Source organism: Panthera tigris, chromosome B2, assembly GCF_018350195.1.
Source record: "Panthera tigris isolate Pti1 chromosome B2, P.tigris_Pti1_mat1.1, whole genome shotgun sequence".
NCBI classification, from domain to species: Eukaryota; Metazoa; Chordata; class Mammalia; order Carnivora; family Felidae; genus Panthera; species Panthera tigris.
The window spans coordinates 44387925-44409572 of NC_056664.1; the positions used below are offsets into that span (position 1 = coordinate 44387925).

The 21648-nt window shown below is 41.6% G+C and overlaps 1 protein-coding gene across 1 annotated transcript in view; it reads left to right on the forward strand.

Annotated features, from left to right (window-relative positions):
- The first annotated feature begins 287 nt into the window (after positions 1-287).
- MEP1A (meprin A subunit alpha) overlaps positions 288-21648 on the forward strand; it is a 55419-nt gene continuing 34058 nt past the window's right edge. Inside the window, exons 1-3 of the mRNA XM_042987600.1 lie at positions 288-317; positions 828-882; positions 19414-19464. Of these exons, the coding sequence (XP_042843534.1) occupies positions 288-317; positions 828-882; positions 19414-19464 (136 nt within the window). The remainder of the gene's footprint in view (positions 318-827; positions 883-19413; positions 19465-21648) is intronic.

Consider the following 21648-nt stretch of genomic DNA (forward strand, 5'->3'; position numbering starts at 1 on the left):
TAGAAATCATACAAATGGGTAGATGGCTTCTTAAGAGCTGATAATCATAAATATATTACTCACAGATTTAATCAACAACTTACCAATGTATATTATGCATACCAGTTGCTTGCGAGTGAAACAGACTAGTTCCTGTCCAGCTAAGAAGGCAAGAAGTTAAAACAACTAAAACCAAGAAAAGCTGATGGTCTATGAAAGGGGAGGTCCAGGGCTCTCTGGGAATGCTTATCTGGAGCTCATAAAGTAGCCTGGAAAAGTCAGAGGAGTCCTCTTGGAGGAAGTGGCATATGAGTGAAAGACTCAAGAGTAGGCTGGAGGTAAGCAGGAGAATTGGGAGAGAACTCTGCAGCCTAGACATAGAGGATGTGTGTTGAATCTGAGGGACCCAAGCAGGTTTGGCAAGGCTGAAAATATAATGTGTGTGAAGGAGCAGGGAAGGCCAGGGGACATGGTGACCACGGCGGTTGGCCTTGGAGGGTACATAAAGCCAGGTCACAGTTGGCCATGGTGTGATGCTCGGATGGTGTCCTGAAGGCAAGAAGAAGCCTCTGAGGAGGTTCAGGCAAGGTTGCATGTGACATCACAAACAGACTGGAGCAGGGCAAGAATGCAGACAGGAAGACCAGCTAGGAAAGTGCTGGAATAATCTAGGCAAGAGATGCCACTGGGAGGCAGCATAGCCATGTGGTTAAAAGCTTTGGATTTTTCCAGAGAAGACATAGAGATGGGGGTGTGGAGAAAAAAGGAATAAGGAGCTGGCTTACACAATGACAGAGGCTGGCAAATCCAAAACCTGCAGAGCTGATGTTTAAATTCAAGTTCAGTAGTTGGCAGTTGTCGCAGTACCAGGAAGAGTGGATATCTCAGTCAAAAGGCTGTCAGGTAGGAGAATTCTCTCTTACTTGGGGGAGTGTCAGTCATTTCTTCTATTCAGGCCTTCAACTGATTGGAGGAGGCCCACCCACATTAAAGAAGGCAATCTATCAATTACTCAATCTATCAATTTAAATGTTAATTTCGTTCAAGAAGACCCTCACAGAAAGACCGAGAATAATGTTGAACCAAATACCTGGGCACCCCATGGCCCAGTCAAAATTAACTATCATCTAGGTTAAGAGTAAAGGTAGTAGCTAGGGGTACCGTTTTATAAAGAGGAGTCAGGGAAGGTACCTCCAAGGAGAAGCCATTTGAACAGTGACCTAAGTGAAGTAAAAGCAAGATGCTATGGAGGAGGGTCATTCTGGGTGGAGGGAACAATAAGTACCTAGGGCAAATCCAGAACATCTGAGCTACAGTAAGAAGCCACTATGGCTGGAGCAGGAAGCTGGTGGGGGACGCCTCAGGGAAGGAGCTGAGGTTGAAGGGGCGGTCAGCAGCAGGTTCATGTCAACATTGTGAGCCACGGCGAAAATCGGGCATCTCGTTTTAAGGGCCGTGGAAAACTACTGCAGAATTTTAACCACATTTCTGACTCCTGTGCTGAGACTAGGTTGCAGAGGGGCAAGAGAGGGAGCAGGGACACCAGTAATGGAGTTTACTGTGATCAGGCTAGAGATGATGGTGGCTTGGGCTATAGTGAAGGCTGTAAGAAGCAGCCAGATTACAGGCATACTTTGGAGGGAGAGCAGAGGACCTGATGGTAGGGTAAATAGACACATTAATAGACAATAGACAAATCCTCAGGATGTGCCCCATCAACCCTTTTCACAGACCTCAATTATGCTCAATGACAATTCAGCTTTCACACAGGGAAACCCTTTGCTGGGGTGGCCTCTGTCAGCTGATGGTTTTTCTGAATGGCTGTGGATGTCCTCACTCTTCTGGAAAGTTGCTCTTGCTTTATTCATCACTATATGCTTCTGTCTGTTTGCCAGGAAAGCTATCTGTGCACGTGCTGCCTTCACTAGATCTTGGTAGCTCAGCTTTGCTTCGTGAGAGCTTCTTGGCTAAATATCATGGACTTGTTTGTTTGCTTTTGTCTTATTTTTCTGAAGAACTACAATGTTATTTGAGGTCTAATATACACATGTCAAAGGCACAAAGCTTACGTGAACTATTTAATGTGTATATTTGTGACATCTACACCCTAAACAGGATTAGAACATTCTCATTGCCCAAGAAAGTTTCCGCACGCACACTTCCAGTCCAACCGCACCACCCTTGTCCCTGTTCCCCAAACCTCTGTTCTGATATCTGTCACCATAAATTAGTTTGGCATATTCAACGTGATATAAGGAACTCATTAGTATGCCTTATCTACGTCTGGCTTTTTGCATTCAACATGATGTATTTGGACCATTCATCTATGGTATCGATTGTGTCAGTGGTTCATTCCCTGGATGAAGATAGCATAATTCACTTATTAATTTACTACTTGGCGGACATATGAGTCGTTTACAGTTTGAGGTCATTATGCTTAAACTTCAGTGAAGCATTGTTCACAACAGCCAAGAGGCGGACATAACCTGGATGTCCACTGATAGACGTATGGATAAAAAAGACGTGGTGTATACACATAATGGAATATTATTAAGCCTTAAAAAGGAAGGAAATCCTGCAATATGTGACAGCATGGGTGAACCTCGTGGACACTGTGATGAATGAAATAAGCCATCATGAAAGGACAAATACTGTATGATTCCACTTCTATGAGGTCTCTAAACTGGCCAGAGTCATAGAAGCAGAGAGTAGAATGGTGATTGCCAGGGGCTGGGGAGAGGGAGAAATTGGGAGTTGCTATTCAACGGGGAAAAAGTTTCAGTTATGTAGGATGAATAAGTTCTAGATATCTGCTTTACAACATGGTGCCTACGTTAACAATATTTTACACTTAAAATTTTGCTAAATGCATAGATCTAATGTTGAATGCTTTTACTACAATAAAAAATTGCAATGAACACTGGGTATGTGACTTTTTCTTTCCACATATTTTCATTTCTCTTTGGCAAATACCTGGGAGGGGAACCGCTTGGTCACAGGGAAGGTGTGTGTTAAATGTTAACAGTTTTGTTTTCAATTTAGTTTTCACGTGTGGGAAGGCACATAGGACACCCACTTAAAGGCTTTCGTCAATAGGCCTTAGAAGGAAAACAATACGTGGGGATAATGATAAACATAAAAATTATAGGGTGCCTGGGTGGCTCAGTGAGTTGAGTGCCCAACTCTTGATTTGAGCTCAGGTAATCATCCCATGGTCATGGGATGGAGCTCAGCATGGAGCCTGCTTGAGATTCTCTCTCTCTCTCCCCCCCTCTGTCCCTCCCCCACTCCCTCTCTCTCTGTCTCTGTGTCTCTCTCTCTCTTATTAAAAAAAAAAAAAAAACAATAATGGGGCTCCTGGGTGGCTCAATTGGTGGGGCGTCCGACTTTGACTCAGGTCATGATCTCACAGTTTGTGAGTTCGAGCCCCGCGTTGGGCTCTGTGCTGACAGCTCGGAGCCTGGAGCCTGCTTCGGATTCTGTGTCTCCCTCTCTCTCTGCCCCTCCCACACTTACACTCTGTCTCTCTCAAAAATAAATAAACACTAAAAAAACTTTTTTAAAGAGATAAAAATGATGATAAAGAGAAAGAGAGGATCATGATAATGGTGATGTTTTTGTAGTACTTGCCATGTATAGCTTCATGTTTGTTAATTTATTAAATCCTTACAACAACACTGAGAGGTAGGTATTAACTACCCTCATTTTACAGTTGAAGAAACGGAGGCTTGGAGATGTGAACCAATGTTCTCAAGGTCATTCAAACCCATATTGAAAAAGCCCATATTTTTCAACTAATTGTACCACGTCATATAACAAGTCCTATGGCCATCATCTCTCACATCTTCTCCCAATGCCCTGACCATCCTTCTGGGTGGCTGCTTTGCTTTTTGGTGGACCTTTTGGAACCCTGCTGTGTCCAGTTTGCTTGGCGGCTGCTCTCTCGTGTCTGAAGTGCTAACAACGTTTGCCTGCCTAGACGGTCCCTTTGACCAGTTTGTTTGCCTTCCTCCGACCCCCTCCCATTGGTCTCCACACCCCTCTCTCTTCCCCTTCCTTATCCCTACCCGCTTCGCCCAATCCTCCATCATTACTGCACCCCCACCGCCAGACCCCATTATAATTTACCTAAAGCCCATAAACATGCATCCTTGAAACAACTTCTCTCAATGGTTAGAAGAATCTTCCCTCAAAACGGCTTATTTGCTCTCCAAAGTATTTTGTTGTTTTTGTGAAGAATTGTGTCCAGAATCGTTTTTATAATGCAAGTATTTGACTCAATGTCCTTATTTTGGTTAAACCACCTTGTAGCATCAAAACCATGATGCTGCTGAACACAGACATGCTGTTTACGTGGGTACCTTTCTTCTATCCGATGGGGATTTCAAATGAATGGATTTCAAGGAAAAAAAAACCCACTGGATTTGTTATGATTTCATTTTACTTTTTTCTTCTAGATATGTCTAATTATAGTTAAAACAATTAACACACATCCCGAGTCTTGGTTTTTCGGCAATAAACTCCTGCCTAATAGCAACATACTTGAGTAGCCATTTTCATATCCTTTAAATTAATCTCCATGAAACCCTCCAAGGTAGAGCCAGCAGAAGTAAGTGGGAAACACAGACATTAAGCAGGAACGTGGCTAAGGAATGGAGATTGTCTTGAGTTTGGAATAGAACCTCCAGTACAACTTCATACAAATTTCATATATTTCATAACTCCAATATCATGGGGAAAATGACAAATTCAACCCGTTGTGGAGATGCTCTTTTTAAAACATTGAAATCAATTTGTACTGACAATTATCTTAAATTGTTTATAATGCTGTGCTCGCTGAAATGTCCCTGAAATGTAGGAGATGATTTCTGTGAAGTCAAGGCGCTGATGTCCAATTTGCTAGAAAGTCGGCGCCCCCTGGTGGACTGTAGAACAACACAGGGATTTCTGTCACGAAGTTCCAGCCTAAACAGGATAGATAGCCTTCACCAAACTACACACTGGATCCCTAGCATTGGATTATAAAAGTAAATAAAATTTTGCAAGCGGGCGGTTAAGTTTATTTAAGACATCACAGAACCTTCAAATTTGAGGTGCTATATCATCAAGGTATAACATCATTTTACAGATAAGGAAACCAAAGCTCAAAGAAGTCAAACCATAAAGCATCAAACCCTGATGTCCTGACAAGATATGAAGGCCTTTCATGAAAACAGAGTTAACATGCTCAGTAACCACACAGGCATACATATCAAGAGAAATACCTATAGAAGGTATGGCAAACGTGAAAATGTTTATTAATACCCTAGTGTTCTGCATTCCTTAAACATTCTTGATGTATCCCACCCCACATAGAGTGAATTGGTAGAGAGGCAGGTTAGGAGGCTGATGAGGTTATGCAAGGGAGTGGTTATACTCATCTGAGATGGGGTGGAGGCTCTCCGGAAGGGTGGCAAGCAGATGGTTTTGAGAGTTGGTTATGAAGGCGAATCCACACCCCTACTGCCATTAATTTCTGGGAGAAGGAAAAGGCAAGGATTGTTCCTAACGTTCTTGTTTGGGGCCATTGTGTGGATGGTAACAGAGGCGGGGAAAAGAAGATCAAGACCAAAGGAGAAGACTTTGGAACACTGGACCAAGATTGTTTAATAGTGGATTTTCAGGAACTGAGATATCTGATAAAGAACATGTCTTGGGGCCCAGAAGGGCTGAATATAGTGTCTCAAATCACACTTGAACTAGTCACCATTTCCCCCTCCTAGAGTGAAGGGGATAAAGCAGATAGAACATGTACTGCGGCATCAGACACAGGTGAATTTAAAAGCTGGATCGGGGTACCTGGGTGGCTCAGTCAGTTGAGCGCCCGACTTTGGCTCATGTCATGATCTCATGGTTTATGGGTTCGAGCCCCGCATCGGGCTCTGTGATGGCCGCTCAGAGCCTGGAGCCTGCTTCACATTCTGTGTCTCCTTCTCTCTCTGTTCCTCCCCTGCTCCGCTCTGTCTCTCTCTCTCTCTCTCAAAAATAAATACATATTTTTTAAAATTTTAAAGTAATTATTGATAGGTATATAGTTACTGCTATTTTGTTAATTGTTTTTTGGCTGTTCTTTTTCTCTTGTTATTTTCCCTTGTGATTTGATGATTTCTTTAGTGTTAGGCTTAGGTCCTTTCTCAACTTTTGTGTATCTCCTATAGGTTTTTGTTTTCTGGTTACCATGAGGCTCACCCCCTATAATATATGCAGTCTATTCTAAGTTGATAGTGATATGTTTAAATGCATTCTAAAACTCTTCATTTTTACCCCCCCCCCCATTTTATGTTTCTGAAGTCACATTTTACATCTTTATATTTTTTTGTATCCCTTAGCTGTTTATTGTGGTTATAGTTATTTTTACTACTTTTGTCTTTTAACCTTCATTCTAGCTTTATAAGTGATTAATCCACTACCTTTACTGTATATTTACTTTTGCTGGTGAGATGTATACTTTCACATGTTTTTGTCTTATTAATTAATGCCCTTTCTTTTCAGCTTAAAGAAGTCCCTTTAACATTTCTTGTAAGGCTAGTTTAATGGTAATAAACTCCTTTAGCTTTTTTTTTTTTTTTTTAAACCTGGAAAGCTCTATCTCTCCTTCAATTCTGAATGATAACCTTGCCGGGTAGAGTATTCTCAGCTGGAAGCTTTTCCCTTCCAGCACTTTGAGGACACCGTGCAGCTCTCTCTGGCTTGCAAAGTTTCTGCTAAAACACACTACTGATAGTCCCACGGGGCTGCTTTGTACGTAGCAAGCTTTTTTCTCTTGCTGCTTTTATGATTTTCTCTTTAACTTTTAACAGTTTAATTATAATGTGTTCAGGTGTGAATTATTTGGGGTTCATCTTCTTTGGAACTTTCTGGCATTCTTGCATCTGATGTCTGTTTCCTTCCCCACCTGGGTGAAGGAAGTTCTCAGGCATTATTTCTTCAAATAAGCTTTCTATCCCTTTCTTTCTCTTCTCCTTCTCCTCCTCCTCCTCCTCCTCCTCCTTCTTCTTCTTCTTCTTCTTCTTCTTCTTCTTCTTCTTCTTCTTCTTCGAATCCTATAATGCAAATGTTATTCCGCCTGATATTTTCCTATCAGTCTCTTAAGCTATCTTCACTGTTTTAAATTCTTTTTTCCTTTCTGGGGCTCTGTTTGGGTGAGTTCCACTGCCTTGTATTCTAGGTAACTGATCCTTTCTTCTGCTTCATCAGTCTGCTATTGAATATTTCTAGTGTATTTTTTGGTTTAGTTATCGTCTTCTTCAGCTTTGCGACTTGTTCGGTATTTTCTTACGTTTTCTATCTCTGTTGAAGTTCTCACTGTGTTCATCCATTCTGTCAAGTTTGGTAAACGTTTTTATGACCATTATTTTAACTCTTTTTTTTTTTTTTTTACGTTTTATTTATTTTTGAGACAGAGAGAGAGAGAGAGAGAGAGCATGAACAGGGGAGGGTCAGAGAAAGAGGGAGACACAGAGTCTGAAACAGGCTTCAGGCTCTGAGCTGTCAGCACAGAGCCCAACATGGGGCTCGAACCCACGGACTGCGAGATCATGACCTGAGCCGAAGTTCGACGCTTAACCGACTGAGCCACCCAGGCGCCCCTACCTTAAACTCTTTATCAGGTAAATTACTTCTCTCTGCTTCATTATTATTATTTTTTCCTGAGGTTTCATCTTATTCTTTCATTTGGAACATATCCCTCTGTTTCCTCATTTTGCTTTTCTCTCCGTGTTTATTTCTATGTATTAGGCGAAACAGCTACTTCTTTCAGTCTTCAAGAAACGGCCTTGTATAGGAGATGAGCCTTATCTTTCAACTTTGCCCTAGCTCTTGGTTGTCTCTTAAACCTTTGTGATTGCCTATGCAGGTTGATTTATTCTTAATAGGTCCCAGTTGTTGAGGGTGTGCCAAGACCTATCAAGTTTTCAAAGGGACGGGCAAGATATATCTCAGTCAGCACCTTGTTTCAGGTTGATTGGAAGCCAGACCTTAGCAGAAGCTTTTAAAGTATGCAAATATAGACAATTCTGCAAATATATACAGTACATACAATTGCAAATGCAGATATTTACTGTAGGATTGACCATGATAAGTCCCACAGTCACCCCTGGTGGCCTCCAGATCAGGAGAGCTGGAGATGTTCCTTGGGTAAAAAGCTCCTTTCTGGAAGATAGCAGGAGATGTAGCATGGCCAAGAGAGATCACAAACCTGGCACTTCCCAGCCTATATTCCCCGAGATCTCCTCTATAGCCTTTAGATACCTGGAAAACCTGAATTCTGCCTTTTAGACTGAAGCTCCAAGACAAGAAAGTAGGTCTTTTTCGTAGAAAAGGGGGCATAGTTTTTGTCTGCTGTTTATGTAGCACCGTGCGGATGTTAGCCTGACAAAAACTATCTCTCCATTTATAGTTACAGTCTTCTGGGGCCCAGGAATACAAGCCCCTTGATCCAGAGCCAGGCAATCAAGGAGCATCCCCTGTGTGGGCTGCACATGCCCACCACCTTTAGCAGGGCAGGATTGTGGGAGAGCACAGGGCTGGGGCACGCCCACTGACACTATCAAGATGGAGAGAGAGCATACAAATTATTCCTGCCATTGCCTCCATCCCTGGAGAGAGCTTCAACAGGCCTCTGCTCCTCTGGCAGATGCTTTAAGATCAACAAATGAATCTCCTTCATGTATAACCTGGGTACTCTTTAAAGTGCTGCTTTTGCACTGGTCTCTGGGGTGAGTGAGTCTGTGCACAAGCGCTTTAAGAAATGTATCTCCTGGACAGGAGCCCCATTGGTTTTCAAAGCCAGACATTTTGGGGGTTCCTCCTTTCACTGGAGGTTCCAAGGGCTGGAGTGCCTGATGTGGGGCACAAACCCCTCAGATCTCAGGGAGAAGTTCCGGATTCATGAGACACTTCCTGATTGTGCATTGCCACACCGTGGGTGGCGTGTGGGGCGAGACTATGTCTCTGTCACTCCTATGCATCTGGATGTAGACTTCTTATTCTTTGTTGTGAAAGAGTTGTTCAGCTAGTTTTTAGGTCTTTTCCTGAGGGAATTGATCCATATGTAGTTGTAGATTTAGTGTGTCTGTGGGAGAAGGTGAGTTCAGAATCTTTCTATGATGCCTTGAAAAGTCCTGTCCTGTTTCCCTCCTAAAGAGTTAATTCTGCATTCTTTGGGTCTTTGGCTAACGGACTTTGAATCACCTTCACTTTTCTGTGGCGTGGTTTCAGAGGGTGAGGAAATTAGAGATTATCTTAAAATTACCTTTCTCAAAAATAAATAAATAAATAAAACACATCAACTCAGCAATTCTACTTATTGGAATTTGTTCTAAGGCAATAACATGAAGTACATACAATTGCAAACGCAGATATTTACTGTAGTATTGACCATGATAAGCAAAATCAACTGAAAATAACCACTCTATCCACAACACAAACTTCATTAGTTAAATCCAGTATATCCATTCAATGGAACTATATGTAGCCCCGGAAAGGCATTTTGTTAAAGAATATCTATTGACATGGGGAAACATTTATAAGCTAAGCTATGAATGTAACATAACTAACATTTGTACAAAAAAAAAAAAAAAGAAAGCATGGAGAAAATTCTAGGACATATACTAAGATGCTAATTGATTATTTTGGGTAGTGGGATTACAGTTAGCATTTTCCTACAGTGTTTTCCAGTCTTTCACACTGAATAACTACTAATTAAGTTTATAAAAGAAACTAATAAGTTTGTAACTATAAATTAATTTTATAACAAAACTGAGCAAATATTATTTTTCAAAAGCTGGGGTATCTGAAGATGCCACAGTTTTTCGTTGTTGTTATTGTTGTTGTTTTGGGTGGGGCTGTTCATTGGTGAGAGCCAGTTGAGGGAAAACTGAGCACTGGCATATGCTCTCAAGAAGGATAATTTAGCAAAAATAGATGAAATTCTAACTCAATATTTCCTTTAAAGAAAATTTTGATGACCAAAAACTAAGTGAATAAAAATTTATATCACTATTATATATGTATTTATATACATATATACTATATATACATATATAATATATATACACTATATATACATATATAATATATATACAACATTTTTAAATTTTATTTATTTTAATTTTTTTTAACGTTTATTTATTTTTTTGAGACAGAGAGAGACAGAGCATGAATGGGGGAGGGTCAGAGAGAGGGGGACACAGAATCTGAAACAGGCTCCAGGCTCCGAGCTGTCAGCACAGAGCCCGACGCGGGGCTCGAACTCACGGACCGCAAGATCATGACCTGAGCCGAAGTCGGCCGCTTAACCGACTGAGCCACCCAGGCGCCCCTATACAAAATTTTTTTAAATGAAAGATAACTGACTATGTCAAAAGTGAGACTTATGGTGACTTTTCTCTTCTTTTTAATATATTTTTAAACTTTAAATATTATGTACTTCATAATGTACGCGTTACCACGCTATAAATATATATTTTTTCCTGATCCAGTAAATGAAAAGGCTGAACTGTCAGGAAAAGCTAAGATTAAGGGCCTTGAGGACAAAAATGTGCAAGGTTCTTCTTGGTGTTCTCCTTAGCATCCACCATGGACCCAAGTGCATTTTGGTAACTGGATCAAATACCAGCTGGATGGTTACTGTGTCAAGGTGGATTCATGTTCCTTCTATGTGAGTAACTGCAAACTCAGTGACATGTTAAACTAAATTAATACATTAAATAAATAAAGATGAATAGCATAAGAATTGCTTTCAGAATTGAGAATAGAGCAGTTCTGTTTCTTCGGGAAAATAGTTGGCGGTAAAGCGATAGATCCCGGGATGAGAATCAAGAGCTTTTCTAAACATACAGCCAACCATCAATTGCTCTTTTGGTTTTGTGGCCAGAATCTGGGGATCCACCCTCAGCGTTTGTCTCTTATCCAGACAGACTTGTCTGGATACGGACTTGTTAACTACGTAGGGATGTGTGGTGATTGGGAAAAAGCATCAGAACAACGTTGTTCCCATTCGCTCAGTAACTTGATGGTCCAAATCCAAAGCAGATGGTTGAGTCTTCTCTAAAACATGTGGACTCAGGACTGTGAAACCCTGCCTGAGGCTCAGAGGCTGTTAAGAAACCTATCAAATTAAATTCATTCTAGGCCTCTGAGAATGGAGATAGCATTCCTCCATGGAGATAGTCCTCAGTGCGGAAACAATAACAGTTAAATTACGTATTTATAAAGCATTTGATACATGGTAAAACATTTCTCCACATTTAAAATTCCCTTGACCTAGTAGTAAAAGAGGGAGAACACGTCTCATTAGCCCCATATTTTTGAAGAATAAATCCAAACATAGACTATTCTGCCCAATGTCATCTGGTACGTTAGTGGAAGAGATAGGATGTGAACACCAGGGTTCCTGATTTTTTTTTTTAAAGTCAGTTTTATTGACATTAATTTACATACAACAAAATCTGCCAATTTTAAGTGTACAACGCCTTGATTTTTGACAAACTTATACGGTTACATAACCACCAACACAGTCAGGATATAGAATATTTTCATTACTCCCACAAGTTTCTTTCTGTCCTTGGTAGTCTGTCTCCTTCTACTGCCATCCTTTGGTCCCTGGCAACTGCTGATTTGGATTCTACTACTATAGTTTTGCTTTTTCTGATGTTTTATATAAGTGGAATCATACAACATATGGTCTTGTATCTGACTTTGAAAGCTTAGCATCACGCTTTTGAGGTTTATCCATGTTCTTGTGTGTGCCAATAGTCCAATTGTTTTTTTATTGTTTAGGAGTACTCAATGGTGACAGTGTTTTATTGTGCATTCTATTTTATTTTAGTCGAAGTCTGCTGTGATCTATGTGATCAATGAATACATCACGATTTGTTCATCTATTTCCCTTTGGCCCATCTTTACTTTGGGATCTACTAGTAACGCTGAGAGATGCTTGCCTTCCCATGATGTTCACCTCTATCTAAGCTCCATGAGGGCAAGGACAGTGTCTGTCTGGTTCACGGGTGTTTTCCCAATGCCTAAGACAATGCCTGGCACAGAGGACGTGCTCAATAAAGGAATTGTGGACAAATGCATGGATGAACAAAGGAATGAATGAACCCGATATGGTGGTCTAGCTAATCAGCTAAGAAGGAAACTGCCCTGGAAAGAGAACCACATTACTAAGCTCATTTCTCTATTTTGATATTTTTCAGGTTCTGGGTACTATATACAACCTCTCTGAGCTCAGGCTTATAAAATGAGGACAATAGTTTTTACCTTATGGGATTGCTATGAGAATTGAATGAATTGGCTTATGTAAAGCATCTTACACAGTGCCAGGTCATAAGTGCCTAATAAGTCATCTGGTTAGTATCATCATAATTGCTCTTATTTGGATAAGAAGAAATGGCGCTCAAGGTAGGAAACTTTGTAAGCAGTTAGCAAAGTGCTCTTCCCAGAAATTCTATTAAAAAACCTAAGGGACGGCTAGTTTTCTTCCTTTCCTGTTATGTAGCGTCACTTAGCCCATCCATTCACAGGACGTCAGTGACTGGCATCCTTGCTTGCATGTTTGTGCAGAGCTGTCCTCACGCATGTTTTGCAAAGTGGCTGCCACCGTAGTCTTCCTGCTCTCGCCATTGGTAATTAGAAGACGAATTTGTGTTTAAAAATTTGATTCGGCATACGAATGTGAGCAGACCTGACAGATGAATGTCAGGAAGACCTCTTAGCTCATCTATTTACTGAGATTAATTACTCTCAGAATTTCCAGTAATGCCCCCACATAGGTCCTCCTGATACTTTCCCCCTGTGCTAACTCAGATTCCTATTAAGGTGTCAGATATTGCGACTGGCCCTGAAAATAGGGGATGGCCACTTGCGTAAGAGAATCTGCTGTCCCCAAAACAATTTTGTGGTTTTCAAGGGGAAATGGGATTATAATTCCCATTTGTCTTCTAAAACGATTGACCTTCTTGTTCTCTGGATTGAGTTACATGTGTGACTTACCATCATCTTGCTTCCATTAAATGACCTCTGAAACTGAATGACCTCTCCCAGGACAAAGAAAAATCCTCAAGCCAAGCTCACCCATTCTTTCTCCGACAGCATCTCTTTCTGAAGAATTTCATCTGTCCACGCGTGACTCACCCTACCCTGTAGCTTTGGTGTTATTCTCAATGACTAACACTGTCTCCCTCCTTAAAACGCTTTAGAGCCCCCAAATCCTCAGATGACCAGGAAGGTCTTTGTATCTAATAATTAAGCATCCCTTTTGCAATTTAAGCTTGTTTCTTTGTACCCTAACTTCAAGGACAGTAGTGTCGAAATAAATTTCCAAGCCCAGATGGAGCCACTCTTGCCCAGTAAACGGAACTTCTGTGATCCTGTAAATGCTCCACATGACCAGAAATGCAATGTATCCAGTCAACCAGTCCCCAGCCACCAAGCCGACCTCAGGCTTTATGCTTATTTCTTGTTCCTCGATCTAAATAAGGTCAGATATGCGACCCCAGTCGATCATGCCCTGTTTCTGTGTTGCCACTTCCAATGCTTTGTGGAACATGCTCTTGCCCCAAATCCCTCGGGAGGAGCACGCCACTGTTCGTGAGCCACAGTGCCCCCCCACCCCCATCTGTGGATTATTTCCCTTGGATAAGGGACATCAAACTTATTGCTCAGTTGTTTTACTTTTGTCATTTGGCACTAGAAAACGGAACTCTTCCTCTTTAGAATCACGTTTCCTTTTAAAGGAAAGCCCATCCCAAGAGTGTCTTCCCTTTACTCAGTAATTCCATGTGTTTGGTCTTCCTCTTGGATACCATGGTCTAACTTGGCCTCTTGGGCAGTAATGATCTTTGTAATTAGCAGAGGTTATAGATTTTTCCTAAAATCAGGGGCAATCCTGTATCTTTCCGCTGAGTCTGTTTCAACTTCAATACGTAGGAAGGGAATCGGCAAACAGAAAAGTAAGTCTCTTGTCTGATTCTTCCCCACAGCATGAAAGATGGGTGACTGTATGCTCTTTCGATCCTACAAAGGAGGAAAAGCTGAAACCAAACCCATTGAATGCCGACCTGGATACGGAGAGTAGCTTATCAGGGGTCTCAGTGCCCAGGATAGTAGGACGTCTCTACTTGGCTCTCCAGTAGAGGCCACTGGGATTGGTCTTGGTACAGGGCAATGTGGAGTTGCCTGCACAGATCAGTGGGTCTCATATTTTCCATATAGGGTTCACCGTCATGCTTATTAAAAATGCAAAATTTCAAGCTGCACCCCAGAGAGGCTGTTCCTGGATGTGTTCTGAAGTGGATTTCTGCACCAAAGATCTTTCTAATTCTTAATATTGTATATGTCCCTGCTAGGAAAAACTGGAGGCTGCTATGATCTTTTGATTTTTTTTTTTTTAAATAAAAAAGGAACCGGGTGTAAGCTAACTACTAACCACAATCAGAACGGAAGCATCTGTTTATTGTCAATTCCCCAGGGTCCTGTTTATCAAAGTGTCTTCCATAGACTACCTGGCTCTCACCCTCAGGTAGATTCCTGGCTCTTACCCCTGACCTGAATTAGAATTTCCAAGTCCCAGGCCCAGCCATGTTTATTTATTTATTTTGAGAGAGACAGCGCAAGTAGGGGAGGGGCAGAGGGAGAGAGAGAGAGAGAGGGGAGAGAGAGAGAGAATCCCAAGCAGGCTCCACACCTGTCAGCACAGAGCGCGATGCGGGGCTTGAACTCACGAACCTCGAGATCATGACCTGAGCCGAAAACCAAGAGCCGGAGGCTTGCCTGCCTGAGCCATCCAGGTGCCCCAGGAATCTGTACTTTAAAAGACTTTCCAGGGTGCTTTTGAAAGATACTATAGCTGTTTTCCTAGCGGCTAAGTCTTCTTAGTAAAAGGTTGGAGACGGACGCTATTGGAATGGGGGCCCTACATGCTGCGGCCTGATGGCCGAGCCTCTCGCCTGGGCTGTAGCTGTAGGTAGAAACAGCTGACTCACAGGTGGTATTTTAGGAACATTGCCAGGAGCCCTGTGGGTTTGGTCAGGTTTCTCCATCTTTCTGTGTCAGTGTTTTAGTCTGTACCATGGGCATGAGAGGAGTGCCTGCTTCACAGAATTGTTGTGGGGATTCAAGGAATAGCTATACTTTAGATCCGCGGAACAGCGTCTGGCCCACAGTAAAAGCTGTGGACACGACGGATGCTGCTGCCGCTCACTTCGACAGTTTGCCAGTTCTTGCCCTGAGCACCTTTGAGCCCCGGTTACACGTCGATCGCCTGGAGGAACAGCAAAGGCAGTTGTGTCAGAGGTTAACCGATGGACTGATAGTCTGTTGAGGGCAAGCTCGGTGAGTGAAGCAGAAAGGGGCACGTGGAGGAGGCAGAGGGCAGGGAGCATCCCTGAGAAGGGCCTGGGGGGATAGGACTTTGCCGGTCTGGAGGGGCGTCCTGGCCTCCGCTCGGACGAGGCAAGAGGGTGTGTGACAACGGGGGACGGCTTCCCTGGCCCCACCTGCCACTGGCTTTTCGCTTCCAATCGTCACAGCACTTTCTCAATCGATCAGTTTATGAAACGTCCTCCCTGGGATCAAAGCAAACCGCTGCACCCAATAGCTTCAGAGAAAATCCCATCTTACTGTATTTCATCCCACACCATTACAAAGTGCCTACTGTGCGCTAGACACCGGAGCAGGTACGGAAAGTAAAATGTGACCCTTGCCCCGTGGAGCGCCTGATCTAGCTTTGAACTGCAAAGCCATAAACTCTTTAAACCTGGGACTTAAGACTCCAGCCTTGCTCACTTGACACTCCGGGACATGAAGTGCCTAGGACTGCAAACAGCTGGTAACTGATTAACGGCCGCAGTCAAGATCATGAAAAGAAAGTCGTTAGAGACAGGTTGTGTCTGCCGAAGACCTATGATCCCATCAGTGGATGTTCGGCTGAGCAAGGAGTGTGCTGGGCTTTCGTGTTCTTACGGCCTGTCTTTTGCCAGAAGGCAGTGTGTACGGTGGGAAAGAGCTCTAGCTCACTGACCGCTTCCTAGGTTTCCGGTACCTGTGGTTTCCGTAGGTTACCTTTCAATCCTTACACTAGCTTCATTAACTAGGCACTGCTGTCCATTTCACACACGGAAAGCAGGTGCTCAAAATGGCACAGCTAGTCAACGGCAGAAGTGGGATTTGAGTTCCTGTCCATCCGATTCCCAGAGCCGTTGTTAGAGTATATCGTTTAGATAAGGATAAGAAGGAAGGGAACGATAAATGCACATAGGGAGGCAGGGAAAGGTGGGGAGAATTCAACAGCCCCGCAACTGCCTGTTTGAAAAGCTAACAGGAGAGATTTTAGCAGGAGGGGGACCAAGGCAAGAGTGTTGCCCTTTTCTTTAGAAAACAAATAGCAAAGTCCTAAACCCCTGCTTCCTGGCTTCGGAACGAACAAATATTCATTCTTTTAATTGCTTCAAAATTTGAGAAAAATTAAACCATACATTTAAGAAATTAAAGCCTCCTGTGTTTTCCTCTCTTATACTCAGAGCCAATTATTCTCACAAAGTTTATGTTTCTCATGAAGTCTCCTGTTTATCTAGTCCCTCCCCACCCCCCTTTTTTAATCATCAAAATTGTATTTGCTGACCTAAGCCATCTTTAGCCGTTGGGCAAGTTCGGGTCCTTTTTGAGAACACTGGTGGCTTCCCGTGGTTCGAAGAGTGTGGGCAATGGCTCTCTACCCGCCCTTATGACCTCACACTCGATGGCTGCAGTGACAAGGAAGTCCGTCGCAGATCTCTGCCCATCCAAGGCTGACTCCGGGCTGTCATGCCTCCTGTTTTATTGCTCCGGAAGCCCACTTTCTGCCTGAGGAAATGCTTTTCTGACAGGAAGTGCTCTTCTGACCACAGGACTGGCCTGCCTGCCCACAAAGTAGGTCTGAGATGGAGACAGGCAGGCCCTGGACCTTGAAGATTGCTGATATCAGAGACTCTCATACCTCCTGCATGCAAGAGTCGGAGGGCATGTAAATATACGCAGTCCTGTGCTGGGGCAGGTACAGCCCATACTGCACACCTCTTCCCCACACTGCATTCGTGGCATAGTGTTGGTAGCTTGAAATGAACCATGGTAGTGATATTTACAGCCAGGAAATCAACAAACGCTACACATAAAAGCTTGTTCCCTCTGAGATCTGGTTGTTGAACATTTATCCGTGCATGACTGATACTTTCTTTCTCCCAGTATAAATACATTTTTCCAGTTCTTTACTATTACAAAAAAAAAAAAAAAACAACCCACAATGATATGGTACTTCGTTATATGGTACTTTGTATACACGTCTGTGAATCTCTATTTAGAGTATATAACTGGAAGTGGAGTTTTTAGCTTGTAAACTATGCACCTTTCAACTTACTAGATAGCATCGATTGCTGGTCTGCCAGCAATGTGTAAGATTTCCTATTTCCTCACTTTCTTGCTGACATTTGGTATGGCCAGCCTTCTTCATTTATGCCAATCTGAGCTTGAGGTAGCATCCATTGTTATTTAAACTGATATTTTTCGGGGCGCCTGGGTGGCTCAGTCGGTTAAGCTGCCGACTTCCGCTCGGGTCACATCTCACGGTCCGTGAGTTCGAGCCCCGCGTTGGGCATCTGTGCTGATGGCTCAGAGCCTGGAGCCTTCTTCCGATTCTGTGTCTCCCTCTCTCTCTGCCCCTCCCCCGTTCATGCTCTGTCTCTCTCTGTCTCAAAAATAAATAAACATTAAAAAAAAAACTGATATTTTTCTGATTACTTGTGAGGTTGAAAATCTTTTTACATGTTTATTGCACATTTGGGAGGTTTGTGGTGAATTTTGTGTTCATACTTTGCCCGTGTTTCTCTCGGATCATCTCTCTCTTTTATTTCATATTTATTTGTAGGTATTCCTTTATATACCCCGGATAACTTACTCTCACTCAATTATATGCAGTATCAATGTCTTCTTCCATCTGTGGCTGATCTTTTAACTATACTGTTGTGTCTTTTGTCACAAAAATTTTAAATCCTGATATAGTCAAACTTACTATGCTTTATATGTTTTTTTTTATTGTTAAGCAATATTTTCTGATCTCAAGGTTAAAAGCATTTTTTCCTATATTTTTTCAAAGTTTAGATTTTTGTATATACATCTTTCATCTATTCAGTTTGTGTGTGTGTGTGTGTGTGTGTGTGTGTGTATGAATGGTGTATGAATTTAATTTTTTCCTCATATGGAAATGCTGTTGTCCCCACAATACTATGAAAGACTAAAGTTTCCCTATGGACTTTTTGGCTCCTGTCATGTGAAATTCCCATATAGTCTTGCATCTGTTTTGATAGTCTATTCCATTCTGTAGACTAATTTTTCTGTCTTTTTTGGCAATAACCCACTCTCTACTATAACTTCAAAAAATTCTTGATATTCCATTAGGGCAGTTCTTTCTCCTTGTTCTTTCTTTTCAGTTTTCTGATCTACTTTTGGAAGTTTACTTTTTTCATGTAAATTTCAGAAAGGGTTTGTCAGTTCATCAAGTTTCACAAGAAACTTGGCAAGATTTTTATTGGAAAATCATTTAATTTGTAGACAAATATCAAAATAATGACCATCTTTATTACATGAAGTCTTCCCATTCATGAATATTTTATAGATATAAATGTGTGTGTGTGTGTGTGTGTGTGTGTGTATGAATAGATCTATGTCCTCTGATAATTGCTCAAAACATTTCCATAAAATTTTAATTATTTTTATTGGATTTAAGTACTTTATAGATATTTTATAGATTGTTTTGATTTATACTGTGGAATGGGTTTTTTTTATCTGTTATATTACATGAACAGTTTTTGCTGCTATATAGGAATGTTATTGCTGGTGTATAGAAATGTTACAGGTTTTTATATATTCATCTCAATATTATCCTTTTCAAACCTTTCCCTGGTCTGGGGAGCTGGAGATTTTATGTTAAACTTGGTATCTGTTCTTAAAAGGATCAATGACATTTCCTCTGGCTACTTTTTTTTAATGCCACAGTACATATGTGAGGGTCAAAGTTTCTAAAATGACGGCCAGGGCAAGGTCCGAAAAGTATTTATCACAAGGTGTATTTGCTAAATGTGTTCACTTGCAACAATGATTTGGATTAGATCCACTTGTGTTCTGTCTTTCATCTTGTTTTGTGCCCACATAGCAGCTGTATCTGTAAGTAGAGTTCTTCGGTTATGAGTGTTCAGAAATATGAATTCTGGTATATGTTATCCATTTTCTGTATATTTCTTTCTTCCAGATTAAACATCTCTCCAAAGGAAATGGTAAGAATCAATTGAAATGCATAGAGAGTGTTTCTGAACTTTCTTTTGTTCAGCAAGATTAATAAGAATTTTTCCCTACTTTTAACAGTGCATGATGAAGATTTTGATGAACAGAGGGATATTTCAGAAATCAATTTTGGTGGGTATAATTTCTGCATTATTAATGCCTTGAAATAATTTTAAATCTTATGATGCAATTGCTGAACAGCTCTTATCTCCATGATAGAGTATTGGGTAACTTTAGGGGAGAAATGTCCATTGGTGTTTCATTGGAATTTGCTACGTTTCTGAAAAATGGAAATGAGAGACCACATTTTCTAGAGAAACTAGTGAGTGCTCCATGGATTTAGAAACATATAACATGATTTTTGTTTACAAAAATTTCAGTGTTCCTGTCTTTATTTTGAAAAAAGGAAAGAAAAGTAGATGATTATTCTGCTTGTTATATATATATACATATACATATATATATATATATATATATATATATATATATATTTTGTATGTACATGTAATATATGCCTAGGGCTATATTTAGTGGGGGGGGGGGACCCAGCCCCTCTACTGGTGTGTCATATTCATTAACCCCTGTTTGCTTAGGATTTAGAGAAGAGTGTAAAGGTATTCCATTTCAACATCTTGGCTACAAACATTTTTATTGAAGGACTCCAGCAATCTGGTCCGTTACCAAGAGGAGAGAGAAGCTTTTCTCTCTCTTGTTCTGTTTCTAAAATGAAGGAGAAGCCCTTTACATTCTGGGTATGTTTGGTTAGGATCGGTGGGAAACAGGTATTCATGATCCTAAATACCTTATCAAGAGCTTTCCTATCTGATTGCCAAATCCTGTAATAGAGTAAGCGCTAATTTTCATTTTGCGAGAAGGGACAGGAAGCTCCTTGTGGTGGAGGTGATCTGCCCAGATCACAGATGGCAATGATGGGGCTCACTTCAGTTCTTCTAACTCAACCCAGTGCTATTTGCAGACTACAAAACTGGAAAAACCCAGAGCTAAAGGTCGAATTTCCGTGGCTTTGTCCCATTTACAGGAAAGGGAGGCTAGTTGACATATAATTGGAAAAGCTTGAAATAGTTTTAAAGAAATAGTTTGGTAAGGTAAATGGGTGAACGGGTCCCAAGACTTCAGAGCCAGACATGAAATCATCTCTCTTTAGTCAGGCGATCAAGGTGTAAGTACCTGAGAGGATCGGCTGTATTTTAAAACAGGGCTGGCACTAGAGTTAGAGTTTTTTCCTTATCACATCCTTATTTTTCTAGACAAGATCATTCTTTTATCTTAGAGCCATTGTTTTCATCTCCACCACCCACTCTGAGCTGTGTGACTCCAATGAAGAAATTTTACCATGTGGGTTTTTTCTCTCTTTAGGTCATTCCAACCAAGCTGCTAGGATTGTTAGGGTTAGCTACATAGCCAGATCCTACATCACAAAAACTGTTCGGGAGAAACCACATACTGGAAATTGTTACCTTTTTACCTATCTTGTCTCCATGCCTCACAATTTAACCTTTCTATCCCAAGATTTGCTTTTTTTCAGACTTTTCATTTCACTTAAAGAAATTCCCCCCGTCTGGATTAGTAGGCTCAGATCCTCAGAGCTGCCCCAACTCTTATCTGTCTCCCAACATGCACACCATCTATCAGCAAATGCTTTTAGATCTACCATCAAATTATATCACGAGTTGTGACTTTTGAGCACTTTCCCTTTTCTTGTCTTGGTCTAAGGCATCTGGGTCTGGCCAGGTTCTTGCGGTGGCCTCATAACTGTTCTTGCCTTCCTGCCCTCGCCCTGCACAAGGCTCTTCCTGCCAAAGTAGACAGAGCTCTCCTTCTGATATGATTCAGGCCATGTCACTTCTCTTATCCAATCTTCCAATCTTCCAACACTGACCAGTGCTGGTTGACATCTTGTCCAACACAGAATAAAGCCCCTGGAACCTTGATTCCCCAAATGTGTTCTGCAGGTCAGTATCACTTGAACCACGTAAGAGCTTTCCTAGAAATGCGGCGTCTTGGGTCTCACCCCCACCTCCCTTTTTACAGACCCCAGCTGATTCCCTGCACATTAGAGTTTGAGAAGAGCTGAACTTAGCCAGCCGTCTGATCTCTCTTTTTTTTTTTTTTCTACTTTTTTCCCTTAATTACTTGGATTTTCCAGCCACCCTGACCTCATAGCTATTCCTCTACAAAGGTGGTTCTCAGTGTGTGGTCCCCCAGCCAGAAGCATTAGCATCACCAGAGAACTTATTAGAAAATTCTCGGGCCAGAAGCATTAGCATCGCCAGAGAACTTATTAGAAACGAAAAT